The 23,362-nt window shown below is 38.8% G+C and overlaps 1 protein-coding gene and 1 long non-coding RNA gene across 2 annotated transcripts in view; both read left to right on the top strand.

The window, feature by feature from the left end:
• The window catches only part of LOC141366079 (uncharacterized), a 411,784-nt gene that overhangs the window by 236,805 nt on the left and 151,617 nt on the right, over positions 1 to 23,362 (top strand). The window lies entirely within an intron of this gene.
• gemin5 (gem (nuclear organelle) associated protein 5) lies at positions 80 to 23,078 on the top strand. The gene is made up of 28 exons (XM_055179950.2): positions 80 to 342; positions 419 to 573; positions 809 to 990; positions 2,334 to 2,485; positions 2,599 to 2,700; positions 3,949 to 4,081; positions 4,175 to 4,337; positions 4,643 to 4,855; positions 4,929 to 5,014; positions 5,457 to 5,539; positions 6,359 to 6,495; positions 6,582 to 6,655; positions 9,749 to 9,930; positions 10,018 to 10,157; positions 10,349 to 10,520; positions 10,746 to 10,955; positions 11,086 to 11,202; positions 12,605 to 12,727; positions 15,409 to 15,507; positions 15,618 to 15,755; positions 15,886 to 16,033; positions 16,109 to 16,228; positions 16,518 to 16,728; positions 16,835 to 17,089; positions 18,689 to 18,851; positions 19,102 to 19,507; positions 19,603 to 19,678; positions 22,837 to 23,078. Exons 1-28 carry the CDS (start codon positions 201 to 203, stop codon positions 22,999 to 23,001), a joined length of 4,347 nt encoding a protein of 1,448 aa, XP_055035925.2. The 5' UTR covers positions 80 to 200; the 3' UTR covers positions 23,002 to 23,078.

The raw sequence follows: 23,362 nt of genomic DNA, 5'->3' as shown, positions 1-23,362 counted from the left end.
TGATGTATCCGTGGAAGATTTGACTGTTGCCATGGTTATGCGGTCCCTTCTCGCGCTCCGTATATTTTACGTCACTCTTAGTCGATTTTCGGTAGCCGGTGTGTTTTCGGCAGCATGAGTGAGTGCATGTGAGAAAAATTGACATCAACTTGAACTTCTTTTTATTTTGGGTTTAATGCGGAAATTATTTAATCGTTACAATGCACGATAGACTTCTCCCAGCATCTCCGAACTGGTACTGTTCACGCTGCAGCGATGTAAATGTTAATGGAGTGTTAGGTTTTGGAGCAAAAAACACAATTTACCTGGTTAAAGTGACCGCAACATCCCCAACAGTCATAGGTAGGGGTTAAGGTTTTATACATTACTTAATAAGAAACATCATATCGCATGATCTGATCAAGTTATCTTTTTGCAGGTGAACTCACTGGGCACACCGAAAGAGTCTCTGGTTTTGCTTTTTGCCACTATAATGGACAAGAAAACATTTGTGCCAGTACTTCAGATGATAAGACAGTTAAAATCTGGGATGCTGATCAGCGAGTTTTGGTGACGGAGCACAATGTGCATCAGGTAAAGTGTTATGTTTCAGGAGAGCTATCGGCCTATGCTTTTTAAGCTAACTTACTGGTGTACTTTAATATAAATATAACTTAACTTCAAAGGTTCATGAGTTTATATTTATATCAATATAACATAACGATTTCAAGTTAAGTCTTAGTATGAAGTTTTATTTGCCCATTTAAATCAATCATATTTATTATTGCACTCTGAACTTGATTGACGTGTGATGTCTCTCTCTGATCAGAACACCATTACTGCAGTCCATTGGTCTCCAGTGCAGAAACATCTGGTGGTCACAGGAGATGAGAAAGGTATTGTGGTGTGTTACCGGTACAGCAGTAACGACACCCAGAGCTTCTTCCCTGAACCTCGAACCATCTTCTGCTTATCCTGCTCACCGCACGAGGAGAACTACATTGCAGTGGGGTAAAAGCTCATTATATTATCGCCTAATGCAGGATATAGCCAGCCCCTTCATTAAAGTCTTGACAATGAAATCTGTCTGGTGTACTGTGTCTGTGTAATCCTCGAGAGATCAGGGTCAATATTAAATCTATTACTATAATCTATTACTATTACCACCACTATTGCTCTTGCTAAGCTTAGGGATTTGAATGAACCTCTATCGGTAAGTTTTAAACTTTGCCAAACTGCTTTGCAAAACTAGCTGTAAACTTCACACGTTTTTTAATGGCCGATACCGATATTGAGAAAGCTGTTTTGCCGATTGGCCAATATAAAGCTGATGAAAAAATGATTAAAGGAATAGTCAATTTTCTTAAAAGAAAAATCCAGATAATTTACTCACCACCATGTCATCCAAAATGTTGATGTCTTTTTCTTCAGTCGAGAAGAAATTGTTTTTTTTTTTTTAGGAAAACATTGCAGGATTTTTCTCATTTTAATGGACTTTAATAGACACCAACAATTAATACTTAATTCAACACTTAACAGTTTTTTTCAACGGAGTTTCAAAGGACTATAAACGATCCTAAACGAGGCATAAGGGTCTTATCTAGTGAAACGATACGTGACCTAACGTAAATTCATAGTGACGTAGGGAGGTCATGTGTTACATATATAAAACGCACATTTGCGGACCATTGTAAACAATAAACTGACACAAAGACATTAATTAGTATCATTCCACATACAACAACGTTGTAACGGTCCTCTTTCAACACACTTGTAAACACTGGGGCGGAGTTTCGCGTTCGTCCTCTGTGACCTCTTGACGTCATGATGTATTGCGTGAGGTCACGCTGACGCTTTCAGGACCGGATCTAGACGAGAAGTTGTGGTTTAAAAGTGTATATTTGTTATTCCCACCGTCAAAAATGACAATCGTTTTGCTGGATAAGACCCTTATGCCTCGTTTGGGATCGTTTATAGTCCTTTGAAACTCAGTTGAAAAAAACTGTTAAGTGTTGAGTTAAGTATTAATTGTTGGTGTCTATTAAAGTCCATTAAAATAAGAAAAATCCTTCAATGTTTTCCTCAAAAAACATAATTTCCTCTCGACTGAACAAGACATCAACATTTTGGATGACATGGTGGTGAGTAAATTATCTGGATTTTTCTTTTAAGAAAATTGAATATTCCTTTAACTGAAGTTTTCTCAATCTTACTTTAAGCTATTACATTTATAGCTGGTGGATAAAAAAATCCTTAGCGACTAACTGCATAGCAACGTCTTGGTGCCTGTCTGCAACACCATAAATCATAGCAATAAAAGTCTAAAGTTTGTTTTTATGTTTTTCCTTCTGAAGCTATAAGGATGGAATGATCGTAGTGATAGACATCAGTAAGAAAGGAGATGTGATCTGTCGGCTAAGAGGCCACGATGATGAGATTCACGCTTTGGCATGGTGTCCTCGTCCCAGAGAGGAGCCGCTGTATGGACGATCAGAAGAAAACGTGGGTGAGTGACCAGCATTCATTTTCAATTCTGTCTGACTCTCACTCAATACCATTGTGTGTCTAAGTTTGTTAACTAAAGGCCTTATTTCCATTGGTTACATGGTCTTTCTATAGATGGAAACAATGGGTCGACAGAAGGAGCAGATGTAGGATGTTACCTGGCCTCAGGCAGTCGAGATCAGACCGTGCGGATATGGAGCACCGCCAGAGGCAAAGGTGATGAGATGGACTCGAAGGTTTACAAAAAAGCACAGCAGAATATCACAGAATTCAGGTGCCATGCATAGCTCAGTGGTAGAGCATTGCAGCAGCAGTGCAAAATATAATGAGTTCGAACCCAGGGAATACACATACATAAAAATCTATATCTTGAAAAGCACTTAGGGATGCACCGAATATTCGGCCACCGAAAATGTATCATTTATCACTGAAACAATACGGCCGAAATGTTGTGATGACGCAAACAGAAACCGCGACCTGCACGTGCTTGTCTGAAGCAACATGTATGCGGTGTGGATGTATTTAACCGCACAAATCGCTAAAGTGAGCAGTTGTCTGTACGCACAGAGGCACATGTGTCCGGTCCAGACGTGATCATCACAGTACGCCCTTCAAGGATCATAAATCTTGATGTGTAAACTTTAGAGAGAGTCGCGCAAATGTGTCTCATACGTACTTTTGCCGAATAAAGCAATGAAAAGCAACGTAACGTTTTTATGCTGCACTGTTTGGGATTCGCCCTCGGTCTCTGTGTGCGTGCGCGTTTAAGTGCCCTCAATAGTACACACACGAGTGAGACGCAAACAAGCGAACATAAAATCTTTCTATTAGGGACAGGACACATATAAACAAAATGATCTCCACAGTATTCTTTTTCTAATAAAAACAATTGTTTATGTCTTAAGTGTAAGTATAGATTACAGTCAGAGCTTATTTGCTCTTAAAGAGACAGTAACCTCAATTAACCTACTCAAGTCTGTGTCATTAATGTTAATCAAACAACCCAAAACAAAGAGAAAATCACTTCTGTAGCTCTAAAAATAATAATATATTTAATTTATACAAAGACATTGTTATGACTCATTTAATTCGATTTTTGTACCTAATGCTAATGTTAGCCCTTATTAATGTGCAACTTTGTTCTTTTTTATAAATGTTTGCAATTTCTGACTTTCCACACCTCCTTTTTGCGGATCTGAAAAATAATCCGATCTGTGCCTCAAAAACTAGTGTTATCCGAGCCGTGAATTTTGTGATCCGTCACACACCCCTAGTAAAGTTAGTACACAGTGATAGCCATGAATGCAGTTGTACTAATAATTGGCATAATAATTTATTTCAGTGTTTCGGTTTTTCGGTCTTGGTTTCCTCTTTTTCGGTTTCGGCCAAGAATTTTCATTTCGGTGCATCCCTATCCCTGTATAAAATCGTCTGCTAGGTGCATAAATGTTAATTTGATTTCAGGTGTCACGACCCTAAAACTTCCCTTCTTGAAACGGAGAGGAGCTGGGGTTGATCCAGGGGTGAAGGAAAGACTGTGGCTGACTGTCCATTGGCCTAAGGGAAGACCTTCACAGATTGTGTCTAGCTGTTTTGGGTATGGATGTATATTTTTAATTTAATCATTGTGCTTCAGATGATTTTGAGTGTGGAGTTTGGACGCTCACCGTGTGCATTTTGGTGTGTGCAGTGGCGAGATTGTCATGTGGGATCTAATGAAGTCGGGCAAGCAAAAGTGGTGTCTTCTGGGAAGTTCGGCGGATGGACAGAATCACGGCCGTATCGTCTTCAACATGACCTCCTGTCGTTTAGGGGAGAAAGAGCTTCTGCTTAGCACCTCGATGGATCGAGAAGTAAAATATTTTTTTAAAATGTTTTTATCTTCACTCTGAATCTGATCTCTATCAAAAGTCCTTAACAAAATGCAATTATCCCAGCTTTTTGCTTAAAATGTGGTATTTTTGAAGAAACCTACCCATATTTAAGAGGTGATAAAAAGTGAAAAAAAAATTAGTTTGAAAGCAGAGGGTCTGTTTTTTTCATTTGATATATTGTATGTTTATATATTTAAAGAAAAACATTTTCTGAAAGGCATTCACCTTTTTAAAAAATGTTGGTGGAGAAAGGGTTAATATGTTGTTTCGATGGTGCATTTCAGATTAAATGCTGGGATCTGGCAACCCTGGAGTGCTGCTGGACATTGCCTACTCTGGGAGGGTTTGTGTACTGTCTGAGTTTCTCTCCGGTGGGAACCGGCTGTCTGGCTGTAGGGGTCGGGGACAGCATGATCCGGGTGTGGAACACCCTCTCTATTCAGAACCACTATGAAATTAGGACTTTTTGGCAAGGGATCAAGTCAAAAGTGACAGCTGTAAGTCTTATAAAGTAGTTTAAAAATAAGATCATTGAAAAGCATGTAAAGCAATTTTTTATGCTTCTCTCAGTTGGCATGGCATCCATTAAAAGAGGGCTCGCTAGCCTTTGGCACGGATGATGGCAAAGTGGGAATCTATGAGGTTTACTCTAACAAGTAAGAACACCATACATGTCACGCTGTATAAAATTTTTGACATTTTAGAAGTGTTTATGCTTGTCAGAGCCGATGGTGTAGCCGACATATAATGCAGATGCATTTTGTTGACCCGAGTACAATTCCTGTCTCGTGGTCCTTTGCCGATCCCATACCCCTTTTTCCACCCTGTACTTTTCTGTCAAATACAAGCAAAACATTACTTTAAAATAAATGTTTGTGTATTCATGTGCATAAATTAAGTGACCCGATCCAGGCTGAAGTCTTGTGATCTCTTTATGAGATTAGGAGCATCAAAGTTTGATTTAACTCATTGGTTTCAATCTTGGACATGGTCTTACTCAGTCACTATTAAAGATTTTCAGGTGTGATATTTTTACAGAATGTGAAAAATGGTTTGAATCATAAAAATGACTTTATCAATATTTAATTTTGCACACAGACCACCTCAAATCTCAAGCACCTACCACCGCAGAACGGTCTATTCTCTTTCGTGGGGTCCTCTTGTGCCGCCCCTGTCTTTCGGTAAGTCTATTCACGGCACGCGCTCATTATGACCCAGTAAACATTGAACTTCGAAAGACACCAAGAGCGATTCGTCAGCAATAAGTGATGCTTGCCTCATCTTTAACACGCCCGGTAATTGAGCGAGCGTGGACAGAATGCCGGCACTCTCTTCGCACAGTTTGTTGTGTAATCAAAAAATGAAAAGTTAATTTCGCCCGTCCGCTGACAAATGACACGTTTATCATCATATCCATCTCTGGGCCGCGGGGGCGTGCAGGTAATTGCTTTTGTTTGAGAGCTCCTGATGGGAGACGGCGGATGGGGGAAGATATAATTTGTTTACATTTTTTCCGCGGTGCGTTTCCTTGACTCATCTCCCTGAGGATGTCCCGCTTGGAAAATGTTCAGCTCTGTTGATTTAATATCTCAGATCATCTTTAGGTTTTTTTTTTAAAGACAATTTAAAGCTTTATTTTGGTGAGATAAGCGAGTGTGTGCTTTCCATGCATACATATTCAGAGCTTTGTAATATAGTTTAAACAAGATAAGTCTAGAAAGTTGTGGGTGTTGCCAGATTGCTTTGCAATTCTGATAAAAAGCATCAAAGCATCAAAGTTTGATTTCACATTGATGTCCATCTTTGACATGATCTTACTCAGTCAATATTAAAAGTATCAAGGTTAGATTTTCACATAGGATGATGTATGTAGAAAACTGCAAATCACAAAAAATAACTTTAGCTTCATAGGCATGGTCACATATTTATATATATTTAGCATATTTATATGCATTTAGCATATTTATATGCATTTACATTTGTGTTTATGTGTGGCTCAGGTGGTTCAGAAGACAAGCCTTCATACAGTTTATACAGTTGCGGTGGGGAGGGCGTCATCTTTCAGCATGACCCCTGGAAACTGTCAGGAGAGGCCAGTAACATTGACAAGCTCATCTGTGACACCAACAACATCAAAGTAAGACAAGAAATCACTTTCCTCCTCTCCCAGAATGACTGCAACAGTAAACAATCTGTGAATTATTATTTCTTTTTCTGTTATAGCACAAGATGTCACCGCACACAGACCTTAGCTGGAAGCCAGATGGCAGCGTTCTGGCCACAGGAAATGAAGATGGGTATGAATCTCAATCAGAACTTTTGGTAGCACTATTTTATAGTGTCCTTGTTATGCACATAATCTTTAACCTTACCATAACCTTATAGTAAGTAGGGGAGAGCGGGGCACAACCTAATGCTTTTTGGTTTTGGCTCAATCATTCAAAAAATAATGAATTAATTATATTTTTCCACAAGCAACACACACATCTCTGCTACAAATGAACATTTAGGGGTGGTTTCCCGGACAGAGATTAGTTTAAGCCAGGACTAGGCCTTAGTTTATTTAGGAAATATAACTAGTTTTAACAAACATGCTACAATTAAAACAATACTTCTGTGCAATTTGAAGCAAAACAAATATTTTAAGATCTGTCAGTTCAAGTTGTTTTCAGTTTGGATAGCTCTTAGATTTATTTTAGTCTAGGACTAGTATAATCCCTGTCCGGGAAACCACCCCTTAAAGTTTGTTTCTAGTACTTGGATAATTCTTGGACAAGTGCAAATGTTACAACTTACCCCATAGGTGAGGTTCATTTTAACAGGCAGGGGGTTAGTTGTAAAAAACTTGCTAAAAATTAAGTTTGCAGGCAAATATTTCAATACTGTTTTGTCTATATACTTGAAGTGGATATTGTTTATATATCTGTCTATAATAGACAGGTATCCACACTGTATTTATTCATCCAGCCCTTTTCTAACAATAGCTCAATTATAAATGGATACAAATATGTGAGGAAAAAGCAGCACAATTATGACAAAAAATGTTTTTTATATGTGGCCCAGTCTGTAATAACCGTACTACAGTTTTAACAATCAAATTCTGAGATAATGAGCATCAAAGTCTGATTTTAGCCATTCATTTCATTATGATTTCAATCTTTGACGTGATCTTATAGACCTTTTGCGAGTCAATGTCACAGTTACGTCATGTGCGCAATGTGGTGGCAGAAAAACAGTGGAAGTGAATGAGACATGAGTGAAACAATATAACTCACTAGAAAATGTCTTGTTGTCTGTTGAGTGTCAGAATAGGAATGCCAAAATAGATGACCTTCATTTTTATAGTATACCGTCGTCGAAGACACCATTTGAAGATAAACGTAGGTGTTTATGGTTGAAATAAAAGCCCTCAACCGGACAGACTGGAGTGATGAAATCATTTAAATAATTTTTTAATAATTTGAATAGAAAATAATTAGAGAAGATATCCGGAGTTCTTTCAAAGTCTGTTCCCTCTATGTGTCTCTTATAGCGTTTTCATCACGTTACTTAGAAAGTTATTTATTTAGAAAGATTAAAGATTTGAATTAGTTCATAATATCAATAATATTACCATTTATTAAAGTTTTCGGTTTTTTTTTTCCGTTTTCTATTACTTATTTTTACCTTATATCTTAGCCTATATCTTCTTCCTGTTTGTTCTAAATTATGATGTTTACTAATAAATATATAAACATAGCACACACACACGGTGTAAAGTGTTAATAATATATAAACAGGCCTATACAAATTAATTTGTATGTAAACATCATAGTTTTAGATCAAACACGTAGGCTAAAAATATAAGGAAGAAATTGAACAGGAAATGATTAAATATTTAATAAATGATATTATACAGAATACATGATAGGATTGCTCTTATCAGCGATTCATACTGTAAAAATAATTGATTTACCAATAAAGAACAATACATATACATTACATACATGCACACATAACAGTAGCCAAGCCATTTAAACTTTTAATTTATTTTAAAAAATAAACGTAACTTGGTGAAAACGTTATAAGAAACATTACACTTAAGAGAAATATAGAGGAAACAGACTTCTACAGAACACCGGATGCTTAAAAATCACAGTTTAATGCTAAAAACCTTCACACCTCTATTGTGAAGCATTCACTTTCTGCCACCAGTTGGGCTCCGCCCACAAAAAAGTCAACTCTGTTTGCAAACATGCAAAAGGTCTATTCAATCAATATTAAAGATATGAACAAAAATACATTTTCACACAATTTTTGATAAGACAGTCACATTTATTTTGTTGGCAGCCAGCAATCATTAGTGTGTAGTCTATTTAAAACAATGGCAAGAATTACGCTAACGTTTGCGGATTTCATATCGTAAGTGCTGAGGGGTTAGTTGTTACACAGCGTTACAATTAATCCCGCTTGGTCAAAATGTTTTCACGCCCACCAAAAAAGTTGCTAAGAGCTGCAGACATATTTCAAAACAATGCTATGTTTTAGTCAACAAGACACTGATTAATATAACATAGCATTGAATTTGGTATCTTACACACCCAACTTAGAAACCGAAAAAAACATAATGATGAAAAAATTTACTTACATGCCACCAAAACTCTCGTTCATCAATAACTCTCTGAAAAAACATGATACAATAATTGCGGGAGATCATCTTTTGGCAGCGTGAAAAAATATGGAAAAACAAATTGCTCAACCTTGTGCAACAGTGTAAACATTCAGTGTTACAACTAACACCCCTACATGTTCATTAGTATCATTCAGTAACAAGGACAAATTAAAGGTGCATTGTGTAACTTTTAGAAGGATCTCCTGACAGAAATACAATATAATATACATAACTATATTATTAGTGTTGTATAAATACCTTATATAATGAACTGTGTTGTTTTTATTACCTTACAATGAGTTATTTTATCTACATACACTGCGTGTCCCCTTACATGGAAGTCGTCATTTTGCGCTGCCATGTTTCTACAGTAGCCCTAAATGGACAAACTTCTTTACAGAGTGTGTTTCATCATTACATTGAATCAGACAATGACATGTTTGTCCTGTGGCAGCTACTGTAGTTTCACTATGCGTTTCGAAAGGGAGGGGTGAGCTGTAGACTGAGCCATTGGTTGCAATTTGCAATCTCGCCACTAGGTTCCGCTAAAAAATCTACACACTGCACCTTTAATACTACTCTTATAAGGATAATAGTGCCTCTTTTTTTATATACACTTTTCCTAACGTGTGTCATTTCGTTCAATCAGCTACTGATTCTTATCATTTAAGAAATCTTAATCAAAGGCTGTACGTATTAGAGATATGTCCTTCACTCCATGACGTTTATATTGTTTCAGGTCCATAGATGTATTCAGAGCTCCGACGCTGAAGCTCCTGTGCTCGATTCAGCAGCATCGTAAGATCATTAATGCCTTACGTTGGCACCACGAGCACTCGTCTCAAGCTGAGCTGCAGTACATGCTCGCCTCCGGCTCTAGCAACGCTACGGTCTACGTCCACGACCTCAGGAGTGCCATAGGTCAGAACTCGCCCACTAATCTTTTCACCTGAGGGCACCATGAGCACACTACTCTGCCTTATCTCACCAGTGTTTTATCTCTTACAGAAACCCCATCAGAGAGTTCAGTGTTGGTGACTGAACCCTTCAGGACTCTGTCTGGTCACACCAACAAAATCACCGGCCTGGCGTGGAGCCCTCATCACGACGGGCGTCTGGTGACGGCGTGTTATGATGGGACCGCACAGGCAAGTTCACCATTCGAAGTATTTGCACACCATGAATGTCTAAATACGGTGACCGCTCAATATCTCTTTTAGGAGATTTTACTAACAAAATTACACATAGAAATATTGATTAATTTAAATAAGCATATTAGCAATAAACTTGCAAAACTTTGTCGCAGGAGATCTGTATTCTTATAATCTCTTTTTATCAGGTTTGGGATGTGCTAAAAGAGGAGCCAGTGTGTAACTACAGGGGTCATTCGGGTCGTCTGCTGTGTGTGCAGTGGTCTTCAGTTCACCCCGATCTGATCTGGACTGGTGCAGATGACTTCACCCTGCATGAATGGGCTGTGTCCAAACAGGAGCATCTTACACCCCCCAAAAGTACATATACTATATCTATTTTAAAAATAAAATTATTTAGGTGCTCATACAGGAGAGCAGGTTCGAGTCTGACCTGCAACATATCTAGGTTTCATTTCTCTCACCGCTCTTTAATTTTTTTCACTCTAATTTGTGGAATGAAAATAGACACAAATGCCTAAATAAATATTGATGTTGATGTAATATCATACAAACATAATTGTTATCGATCTATCCATCAAACAGGTAAGAAACGTGTTGAGATGGAGAAAAAGAAGGGGCCGCAGAAAAAGGCCAAGAAGAAAAAGAAAACGCCGGGTAAAGGAGGGATGAAGGCAGAACTGCCATCAGAAGAGGAACATAAAAGAGCAGCGGGCAGTGGAGCAGAAGATCAACAGTCAGACAATGAGGAGGAAGAAGAGGAGAGAGAGAGCACAGACGCTCCATCCGTCACGGGTAACAGATCAGCTTTCTGTCTTTAATCTCTCGCTGTCTATTCCTCTTTTCCTGCTTCTGTGCTTCCAGCACCGTCTTTGAAATGTCACTCCGGTCCTGTGATGAATAACCTTCATCATTGGGGTCGCAGGTTGGTCCGGAGAGAGAGGCATGGAAGTGAGCACCGCCGAGAGGGTTCAGAACGGAGAAAAGTTCATCCATGCAGTTAAAAGAGAGGTCAAAGAGGAGAGGAGACGAGAGAAATCAGGTCGGTTTGTGTCTGGTCTTTCAAGACCTCTGTGCAGTTTTTTGTTGGAGTTTTCGCAACTTTTCTTACGTTTTGTATTGTATAATAAAAATATTGATTATACCAGCATGAAAAGTTTGAATAAGCATGTGAATTAGATTTGAGAAATTTTATTTTAACTTAAAAAGTATAATTTTTACTTAAATTGAATGAAGACAGTTCATGTTATATATTAGCATGGCATTTTTTGGAGTTGACACAAGAAGCTTAAACGCATGCTTCATTGGCCATGCAAACACCGTTATCAGCCAATAATGGTGTGTTGAACCCCTCTCTTACTGACAGTTCAGAACCGTCTCACTTCTTCCGTTCATTGCGAAAACACTTGAGAAAGCCGTTTTTAAACAGATATCCTCCCTTTTATCTCCAGATTGACCTACTCGATGATAAGCAGTCAGTCTTTAAATGCAACCACTCCACCGAAGCAGCGCTGTTAGCGGTCACAGAAGCATTATGGCTAGCTTAGGCAGAATACAAATCCTCAATTCAGATTTGACCTATCGGCAGCCTTTGACACAATCAATCAACAGATCCTACTTGCCACCCTATCATTCCTAGGGATTACGGGTACTGCCCTCCAATGGTTCAAATCATATCTCTCTGAGAGATCCTTCAGGGTGTCGTGAAGGGTGCGCGGTCCACAGCTCACCTGATAGTCACTGGGGTTCCTCAGGGTTCAGTGCTTGGTCCACTCTTTTTTTTCCATCTTCACAACATCCTTAAGACTTATCATACAGGCACATGGCTTCTCCTACCACTGCTATGCTGATGACTCACAATCTTCTCATTTCACCCTGATGATTTGTACAGAATCGTAAAAACAATTGTCTGTAGGACTGGAATTGGTTTCTGAATTAAAAGATGACTAAACTGATGACAACTACATCAGATTTAAGTCACGTGGATACAGGTCAACAATACCATGTGCTTGTATGGCTGCTTAAAGGTGCAGTGTGTAGATTTTTAGCCGTGAGACTTTGAATTGCAACCAACGGCTCAGTCCACAGCTCACCCCTTCCTTTCGAAATGCATAGTGAAGCTACGGTAGCAGTCACAGGACAAACATGTCATCGTCTGAGACAATGTAGTGACAAAACGCTCTCTGTAGAGCAGTTTTTGTCCATTTAGGGCTACTATAGAAACATGACGCCAACTGTCTTTTTAGGGGACACACTGTGTATGTAGATCAAAACGGCTCATTCTAAGGTAATAAAAACAATACAGCTCATGTTGTAAGGTCTTTATACACCACCGATAATATAGTTATGCATATTATATTGCATTTCTGTCAGAGATCCTTCTAATAGTTACACAATGCACCTTTAAGAAACAAAATAACGCAATTACTCTGTCTTATCTTTAGATGTTTCTCTTAAGAAACGAAAGCCACGCTCAATTCTCCCGCTCAGCACCACGATGGATCACAGACCCAAAGAGGAGCTTCAGCAGGACTGTCTTACACTGGCTACAGTCAAACACTCGCACGGTCAGCCGACAACCCACCCAAAATGAACAGTTATATGAATATTTATGGATTACTTTATAATACTGATTTAATTAATGTAATTGGATCAATCTCTGAAAGGGTTTTTTGTGGTATAACCAAAGCATAACATAATTTTTACTCCACTACATTTCATAATTTAAAGTTTTTTGGTTTATATTTAATATTTATACCAGGGGTATGTTGAATGCTGTATTCTGATTGGCTGAGAAATGTTCTGTGGGTATGCATTCATTTCTGATAACTGCACACATAACTTGTCAAATGCCTTAAAGGGAAATTCCGCCCTAAAACGGAACCTAGGGTGCCCTTTCGCTGCCAACGAGTCAAACCCCCACCCAAAAGCACATTTATGACTGAAGAGCAACATCCAAGATACCCAAGATGCTCGCCCTCTGGCAAACTGGCCCCCGAATGGGAGTGAACAGGGCATGTCGCATGAGTGCACAAAATCTCCACTTCCACAACACCAAGAAGGCTCGACACAACGTGATACTTTACTCGAAGTATCACGTGGGTCTCTACACATGAACGCGAGCATTGAGAACATTGTTTGTGTACACAGATTTTAGTAAAAGCGAAAAGTTTGGAACAACTTACCGTGCTGTTAAACTGCGTCCCGCCGCCATCTTGCCAGTCATGAGCAATCGATCTCAGAATGCGACATAAGGAGGAAGGAGAGTAAAGATGGATAGCTCCTAAAGCATAGTTCCATATAAATGCACGGATAATTTGTTGTTTTGTCTCAAGTGAAAAACAATATTGACCCTGTAGTTAAAAAAGTAGCGTCCTATGGAGTCCATTCAATCGCATTCTGAAATCGATTGCTCATGACTGGCAATATGGCGGCGGGACGCAGTTTAACAGCACGGTAAGTTGTTCCAAACTTTTCGCTTTTACTAAAATCTGTGTACACAAACAATGTTCTCAATGCTCGCGTTCATGTGTAGAGACCCACGTGATACTTCGAGTAAAGTATCACGTTGTGTCGAGCCTTCTTAGTGTTGTAAAAATAGAGATTTTGTGCACTAATGCGACATGCCCTATTCACTCACATTCAAAGGCCAGTTTACCAGAAAACGAACATCTTAAATATCTTAAATGTTGCTCTTCAGTCATAAATATGCTTTTAAATGAAAGTTTGACTCGTTAACAACGAAAAAACACCCTAAATTCCGTTTTAGGGCGGAATTTCCCTTTAAAAATAGGGACCGGAGCAATGTTTGTGATAACCGTGGTATAAGCATAATAATTGACTCCGGTCCTTTGTAGTATTTGAAAATAATGCACACCCATTGCACCTACTCCTTTCTCTTTCTCCCAGTCTGTTATATTTCTTCCCATATTTTGTCCCAGGCATTTGTTCCTCCAAAAAACTATCCTACAGTCCCATCAGTCGCAACTCGCGCGCATTAATTTAAAGTTTACGTCACTCACTGACTACGTTTCCCTAACCAGAAAAAAAACGATTGCCGTGCTCTGCCTCTTATTGGCTAGTGCTCGTTGCCATCTGGGTCAGAGCCAATTAGAAGCAGGATGTGGGTGGGAAAAACTCTGCTGCCTGTCTCCTGTGTGTATGGGGAGGGACCAAGAGAACAGGCAAGACAGACTCCTACGTTTAATAACATATAGGAAATATCTGATTGACAACTTATTATGGAGCTGGGATCAAGCCCAAATAAGCAACTACTCTTTAGAAACAAGCCCAAAGAAACGCGACCCGCGACTACCAATATTTGTAAGCGACTTTACAGAAAAATAAGCCCAAAGTCGCTTATAATAAGCGGACTTGGCAACACTGAGTTGTATCATAGTATTTCAATTTGATTCTTTAAAGGCGGCATGAAACTGAAGTTGCAGTTGTCTTTTTTCCATTTCCGGACATATTCAAGTGAAACGGCTCCTGAAATGAGGAAAATGTAAGGTGGGACTTGATTTTGTCCATCAGGAACTGATTGAATCATTGGAAGTGTACCTAAGAAAAGATTTTGCAGGCACATGAATGTAAATATTGTAGTGCACTGATAAATCAAATATAAAAGTACAATATCCCATAAAAAATAAGAATTGTCCATTTTGATTTCATGGTGACTTAAACTTACCATACGAGCACCATGTTATATTAAATGACACACATTATGCCCATTTTTACAAGATGTAATATAAGTCTCAGGTGCACATAGATTGTGTCTGCGAAGTTTCAGCTCATAATACCCCACAGATCATTTATTATAGCATGTCCAAAATGACCCAATCTGGATGGGACCCTATCTGTTTTCATGTGTGTATTTTTAAATCCAATAAGTGAGCAGTTTTTGATCTGATTCCTGTAAATACAGTCTGAGAGAAACGCATATTTATACACATTAATGCTACAATGTGTAAACAAACCCATTTAGAAAAGCTTTTGGGTAAAATTAACCAGTCAGTGTGGTCGTGGGCGGGGCTTTGTTTGTGTGACATCACATTAACAGGAGATTCAAAACAGAATGTCTAATGAGACTGCTTTTTTCATTGTAGGGTTGTTGTGTCAACACACATTTATGTCCAAACCTTGTAAAAGTGGATTTTGCATAATATGTGCACTTTTAACCTCGTGTCATCTCATGTATAAATAATGATGAATAAAAAGTTGACAAACATGTCTTTGGTTTTCTCGTCAGGACAAGCACAAGGAATGTGTGTTCCAGGTTCTGGAGATCACATCCAGCTCGGCCTGTTCGCGGACAGGGACGCCCTCTACAGGATGTTTCAGGAAGAAGGTGAGTCCAACATACATTTAATGATCACAGAATACACAGAATAGATGTGCAGTGAATGAGGCAATGCTGACCTGGAATCAGTAATAATCTTTTGCTGGTGTTGTATGCAGAGGAGAGTCACGTGGAGACGGGTCATTATGAATCTGTGGTGTATCTGAGGCTGTTTAAAGGAGACCTGATTGGAGCTTTAAACCTCGCTACAGAAAAAGGAGAACTGAACGACCATCTCCTCAGTTTGGCTCCTATGGGTAAGACACACGATGTTAAACAGTATAACAATTTCACATTTATTTAAATCTTTCACATGACCTTACTTAAAGATATTAAGCTTATAATTGTCGTTTACATTCAAATAAATGTCAATCGGTTGTTTTGTAGCTGGGTATCAGGTTTGGGTCAGGACTGTAGAGGCGTATGTGAAGCAGCTCTGTCTTCACGAGCAGTTCCTCAAAGCCGCCTCGCATCTCATCTCCATCCATAAAATCTACGAGGCCATCGGCCTTCTGAAGAGCCATCAGTTATACCGGTAAGAAACATTACCTTTAGTTTCATTTACCATGGTCGACTGAATGACAAGTTAACGGTTTTCTTAAATTGTCAGGGAAGCCATAGCGTTGGCCAAAGCCAGACTTCAGCCAGAAGATCCGGTTCAGAGAGATTTGTATATGAGCTGGGCGGCAGTGCTGGAGAAAGATGGGCATTACGCTACTGCGGCCAAATGGTAAATTTGACAAAAACTATAGACGCATAAAATTTCATAATGATACATTCATGTACAATACATATTTCTTTAAAGAATATTGGGTTTAATAATGGGACAATTTGTATCAAATGCAAAGGTTAAATTTCAAGTAAGGGTTACCATTCTTGACAATCGTGTCACTTTAATTTAAAACTATGAGTTCAGTTGTGTTTCTAACATATGCACTGTACAATTGAGTTTAAAGCTTGTCGGTTGAGGTATTATTGAATTCGGCTGTATGTTACGTTATTTTTCATTCTCTTGTCAGTTACCTATCTGCAGACTCCAGCTTCGACGCAGCTAAAGTGATCGCCAGGAAGGGCGACGTGACGTCTTTAAGGACGGCAGCTAATCTGGCACGGCTGTCTGGAGAAAGCGAGCTGGCACATTCACTTTCTCTCAGATGTGCCAAAGACTTGATGCTGTCCCAGGATTGGCTGACCACACAGGAAGTCTTAAGGAATCAAGACTCTCTTGTGGTGTGTTTCCCTTTGATAGTTTATGCTATATCCCAGTTCACTGTATCGTACATGTCAGCTGTGCAGGTAATATCAGTATGATCTGACGTCTTGCTGTTCCTCGCAGGTTCACAGGCTGCTCTTCTGTGTGAATGAACTTCTCACTCAGAGACTCACAGATACAGGTGTGGTGACATGGACTGTGTCCTCTTCACACGATTGGGCTAAATGTCAGGATGTGAGCTTCATCTGCTCAGTACACAGGGTGTGGGAGAAAGAGTTCAGCGTGACGGCCGATGATTTGGTTAAAGTGAAAACACTCCATCAACAACTCCGAGACATTGAGAATCCTCCAGTCACTGCCAATGTGCCAATGAAACAAGTAAGTTTGAGATGATATGATTTAGTTCGACATGTTTTTGTTAAGAAAGACAACTATATTTAGCTTACCCGCTCCGGTGAAAGCCTGTCATTCATGTTACAATAATGCTGACTGTGGAGAAAACACGCTCTGCTGCTCCATGGTTATCCGGTAAGAACAACAGATGGATCTAACAAGAATATCTGATTTTAACATTATTTTACAAATAACATAAGCTGACTTGATACCTTATTGCTGACTGTGCAAATTTACGAGCTTAATTTAACAACCCTTCACAAAGTTATTGCTTTGTATTGCGTCTCTGTCGCGTTTAGCTGTATTAACAAAATAAAGTAAGCTATATAACGGCTTACAAATCTCCAATGCGCTAATGCGGCGGAGAAGCACGTCTAAATAACACGTGAGCCGGTGACCAAAAACAGAAAACCCGGCATTGAAACTCTTAATACTTAAATTAGTCTGCGATCTGAATTGGCCAAACAATCAGAAATGCATACAAATTAGTTTTCATGTATATTTTACACTAAAGTCTGTAAAAGACCGTACAGATGGAGTGAAAAGGCATTAAATAGAGCAGTAGCCAAACATTTTTAGCATTTTCTTATTCAAACTTCTTATTGCAGATGGAAAATTTGGAAATTGGAGCATTCGTGCTCATCCCTAGTAACTAAACAGATCTGGGGCACCATTGCCTTTCATTGTATTCTTTTTTTTTGTAACATTTCACAAGGCGGGGTGGACGATTTTTGTGAAACGCTTTTGAAAAGGGAGTCCGGCCGAGTACGAAAACACACTTGTAGCCAATCAGCAGTAAGGGGCGTGTCTACTAACCGACATCGTTGCCTGGGTTGCGAATGTGTGGGGCGGGTCTATCAAAAGAATGTCCAGATTCTACAGGGGTAGGGGCGTGTTGGTTTAGGTGATTTCAAATGTCAACATTGGCTTATAGAGATCATGCATCCCGCCTTTAACAATTAGTTAATGCATAAACTAACAGTGAACAATACTTTTACACCATTTATCAACCTTATTGTGAACTGTTACCATTTTCTTACAATGGAAGTCAATGGTGCCCCAGAACTATACTTTTAATAGAAACTGTTCATTTAAAAAATGAAAATGTTGTCCCTATTTTATTTGCACTAAACCATCCTAAAGGTAAATGACTTCTTTCAGCCAAATACAGTGTGAGTTATATTAACTATTTCCTCGCTATTGATGAGTTTTCTCGTCAATTAAGAGAAAACGCTTCCCTGCCATTGACGAGTTTTTGCGTCAATCTATATTCTAATTATCCACTAGCTGGCGCTCTGAATCTGATCTCTAACAAAAGTCTTACAAAAATGCTATTTTTTAGCTTTTTGTTTAAAATTAGGTACTTTTGAAGAAACCTACCCATATTTTAGAGGTGATTAAAAAAGAACAAATGTTTTGTTGTTTTTTAAAGCAGAGGGTCTGTTCTTTCATTTGATTATATTGTATGTTTAAATATTTAAAGAAGAACATTTTCCTGGAATGCATTAAACTTTTGTGAAAATCATAAAAAACGCTGGCAGGGAAAGAGTTAAATAGTTTAATAGTATACAATTTCTTTTTCAGCTCTTATCTCACATCTCATTGGACGTTGCACTGTGTGCACTGAGTCATCTGTTGTGTGATTGGTCATCTGTACTAGAGGAACTATTTCGAGCATTGACTGAAGGTTTTAATGTGGGCCACTTCACGCTATTGGCTGAGATGAGTCAGCTGCTTCTACCACAAGGTCAAATATTTTAAATAATTTAAACGTTAATATTTTGTATTGCACCATTCACAGTGGATGTGTTTAGCTCATAACAGTATTGAACCAGATTGTACCAATCTTGGCCATGTACTGTATGACTCACAATAATGCATATTTCTGTTTTTTTCCTTTTCCAAATAAAGTGAAATAATAAACATTTTGTGCAATGCAATGCACACACTAATAATCGGTATTAAAACTCAAAATCCTTCATGTTGTTCATCTGCAGGTTTGGACTCTGTGGCGTTCTACAAAAAGAAACTAGACCCATCTGATGAGAAAAGCTTGGCGATTTCTCAAAACATGGAGGCTTTTGTCTGTTATCAGTTGTTGTATAAGAAATGGTGGAGCTGTGATACAAATGCATCCACTTTGAATAACAGTCAACATTTGACGGAGAAAAAACAGTCCGAAGATGGAAACTGTAATGAAGAAATTCAGTCTGATCACCGTTTGTCTGAGGACTTCTGTAAGGTTTTTCTCTCTGAACCTCACGCCAGTCTTCAATACACCCAGAGAGCCACAGCAGAGATTCAGAGGAAAGTGTCAAACCTGATTCAGCAACACAACCCTTCGAAAGACACAGAGACCGAATCATCTGCTCATCAACCTGGAGGATCTAAGAGGGATGAAAGGTGTGCCAGATAATGCACCTGTTATTCTTCTTAAATAAACATTAGATAGCTAGTACTTGAAGATTGCTGACTGTTTTTTTTTGTCATTCAAACAGTGAAACTTTTGCTTCTCTGACCGCCCGGATTGTTGAACACAGCAGAGAGCTTGCTGCTATTCCTGAGATTATCAAAGTAAGATCATTGTTTTATCAAACTCATATCATTCAAATCGGGTTCATGTGACCAAACACAGTCATAGTTAAATTTTATAATATCCTGGCTCTTTTCACATTTATTATGGATTTGAATGGTGTCCCATTTTTAAAGGGACACTATAATTTAAAAAAAAATATGCTCATTTTCCAGCTCCCCTAGAGTTAAACATTTGATTTTTATCGTTTTGGAATCCATTCAGCTGATCTCCGGGTCTGGCGCTAGCACTTTTAGCATAGCTTAGCATAATTCATTAAATCTGATTAGACCATTAGCATCGCGCTCAAAAATAAACAAAGAGTTTCAATATTTTTTCTATTTAAAACTTGACTCTTCTGTAGTTACATCGTGTACTAAGACCAACGGGAAATTAAAAGTTGTGATTTTCAAGGTCGTTATGGCTAGGACTATACTCTCATTGTGGCATAATAATCAAGAACTTTGCTGCCGTAACATGGCTGCAGCAGGCGTAGTGATATTACATAGTGACCGAAAACAAATTCTCAACTTTTAATTTCCCGTCTGTCTTTGTACATGATACAGAAGAGTCAAGTTTTAAATAAGAAAAATATCAAAACTCTTTGGTTATTTTTGAGCGCAATGCTAATAGTCTAATCAGATTTAATGGATCATGCTTAGCTATGCTAAAAGTGCTAGAGCCAGACCCGGAAATCAGCTGAATGGATTCCAATACGGTAAAAATTAGGGATGGGCACGAGTACTCGATTGATCGATCACGAAAACGATGATCATGTGGGTTTATTTATTTTGGATATGGCGGCATTTGGATGTCTGGTTAGCGTTACAAGTGCATGTGGTACAGAAGTAAAGACTGGGTCTGGAGATACGTGTTTGACGTTGTGTCGAGCTACGCAAGACCAGCGTATGACATCAGTAACATTACCCATAGATATGTACACTAGATGTCGCCTTGGCTACAGCAGTTCATTGGAGCGAATGCGTCAACTAGAGCCACCACCTTGAAACAGGGGAATCCCGCATCAGCGTCATTGTAGGCAATGGTGTAAATAAAATCACCATAAATCATCATGAACGCGATTTTCTTGGTTTTCTTTTGGTTCGTTTCAACAGTCAGACATATATTTAGCGTTTAGTCCAGGAAAAAATATAAGTTTTAATTTTATGACAATTTACTTTTTTTAACAGTAATGCATAGTGCTAGTAGGCCTAACACCCATACGCAGCACAAAAGTCCAGCATCGTCCATGAATTCGAAGTACAGGCGGAGATAGCAGCTTTACCCAGATACTTCCTATGACAAGACCCCTGTTTTAAGATGGCGGCGGTTTTGACGCATGCTCAGAGCCCCAAGGCGACATCTAGTGTATATATCTATGAACATTACCATGCGTGATTAAAAAACAAACACATAATTTCGCACGACCGCACCGCAGCAACCCGCCCATCTATGGAACGCCAAATAGTTCAATTGACGCCACTAACCAAACGCACGTCATCTTTAAAACGCCGATTTTTAAGGCGTTCAAGTCAAAAAGACGCCGCAAAGTACGGCGTTTTAGCTAACAACCGCCGCAAATTACGGGGGTATCACAGCAAACCGCCGTTATTTACGGCGTTTTATAATCATATCAATGACGGCGTCATAGGCCTTTCGTAGTACGCCATAATTTACGGCGCTTTCTTCTGACAAAGACGGCGTAAAAAGCTGCGTTTAATATAATATTAAAACCAGCCCCTCCTTTTTCTACAAAGTTCAGCCCTCCCGATGATGTTGATGTGGTTTGCTGTGACACCGCCGTAATTTGCGGCGGTTGTTAGCTAAAATGCCGTACTTTGTGGCGTCTTTTCGACTTGAACGCCGTAAAAATCGGCGTTTTAAAGATGACGCGCGTTTGGTAAGTGGCGTCAATTGAACTACTTGGCGTTCCATACCCATCCGCGCAATGCGCGGCAGCCCACCGATCCCGTGAAGCTGGCCACACCTCACATCACTGAGGCACTATGGTTTAAAAGGATGCTGTGATTTTCGGAAATACAGTCAGTCAGGTGCAAAATGTACAGCGCCGTCAAAAGTTCAATGGTTTATCATCTCATATTTAAACATCAAATATCAAGAGATACCAGAGAGCCATACAAGCATTAACATCTTGACTGAGAACAGGTAAGGGGACGACATGACACAGCTAATCCCTAAAATGATAGCAAAAGACTTAAAGCTGCTTAATGTTAGCTTGTGCTTTGACTGGACGTGTTTAAAAGCGCGCTGTATATGATGCACATCCACAAAGGCAGTTAAACTTTCTTTTTTTTTTTAGATAACTTAGCTGAAAACTTAGTTGAAGTCTTGCATTTTATGCAGATAGATGCACGTCGTACGTTTATGTTGTATAAAGGCTTAATATTATGTAGAGTGCGTCATATAGAAAGCGCTTTGGTTTGTGTTTATTAACCCTTTAGTTTCACTTCATCACGCAGCTTTTCCTGTAAGAGGTTTCTGTTAAAAACATTTAATTCATTAATAATCTAGTATGTGTTCATGTTTCTGTCATAGTTTCTTCAAAATTAAGTTTTATTTGAGTGTTTTTAATATAAATATTTTCATTTTCACCATGACGTGTACGCCTCGCCCCCAGTTAATCGAGTACTCGTTCTTCAGACCTATGGATTAATCGAAATGAAAAAAATGACATAAATGCACATCCCTAGTTAAAATCAAATGTCTAACTCAAGGGGAGCTGGAAAATTAGGATATTTTCAAGAAAAGTGGAGTGTCCGTTTAATGCTTCAAAAAACATGTCTATCCATGAAAACTAATCCATTCAGTTATTAAAGGCTTATACCACAGGGCTGTTGAATGCTTTATTCTGATTGGCTGAGAAATGTTCCATGGGTGTTGATTATTTTTTTCTGTAAACCACACACCTAACGTGTCAAAGCAATGTTTGTGGTAACCGTGGTATAAGCAGAATAATTGACTCTGGTCCTTCAATTATTAGAAAAATAATGCACACCTGCTGTGTTAACGGCCATCGTCAATTATTCCTTACTTTATTCAAACACATCCATCTATTGGTTTTAGCCTGATTTATACTTTTGAATCAGACCTGATTTGCATATCTCCCAAATGTAATGGGTGATTGTTTCCTCCGTTTCAGAAATACCCATTTCCTGACGTCATGGAGTGTTGTATTGTCTTTCTGTACATGGACAGACACTTCGCTTTGGTCCCACAGCACATCTGCACAGAAGCCACCAAGCTGTTACAGAAATATGGACGTACGGCGTCACTCAGTAAAGCCTGGCAGAGACTGATACACTAGCACTTCACATCATTACTTTTGTAAAACTCACCTGAAGAACTTTATGTCTGTACTTAATAAACAAATATGAAATTAAAGCAGCGCATCATCAATGTAATACAAATAAAACACCATATAGATGTGTTCGTGTGGAGCTCAGTGGTAAAGCATTGCACGTAATGTAAAAAGGCATGGGTTCGAACTTAGGGAACACAAACACTGATAAGAAATGGATATCTTGTAATGCACTGCAAGTTGCTTTAGATAAGTGTCTGACAAAAATGTTATAAAATATTTAAACCTTAATAGACCAACGTTATAAAAAGTTAAATGATGCTTGTAGGCTTTTTAAAGCTTGTAAAAAAAATGAAATTATTGCACA

This window comes from Misgurnus anguillicaudatus, chromosome 9, assembly GCF_027580225.2.
Source record: "Misgurnus anguillicaudatus chromosome 9, ASM2758022v2, whole genome shotgun sequence".
Taxonomy (NCBI): Eukaryota; Metazoa; Chordata; class Actinopteri; order Cypriniformes; family Cobitidae; genus Misgurnus; species Misgurnus anguillicaudatus.
The sequence above is the reverse complement of the archived record's forward strand: the minus strand, read 5'-3'. Positions and strand labels throughout refer to the sequence as shown.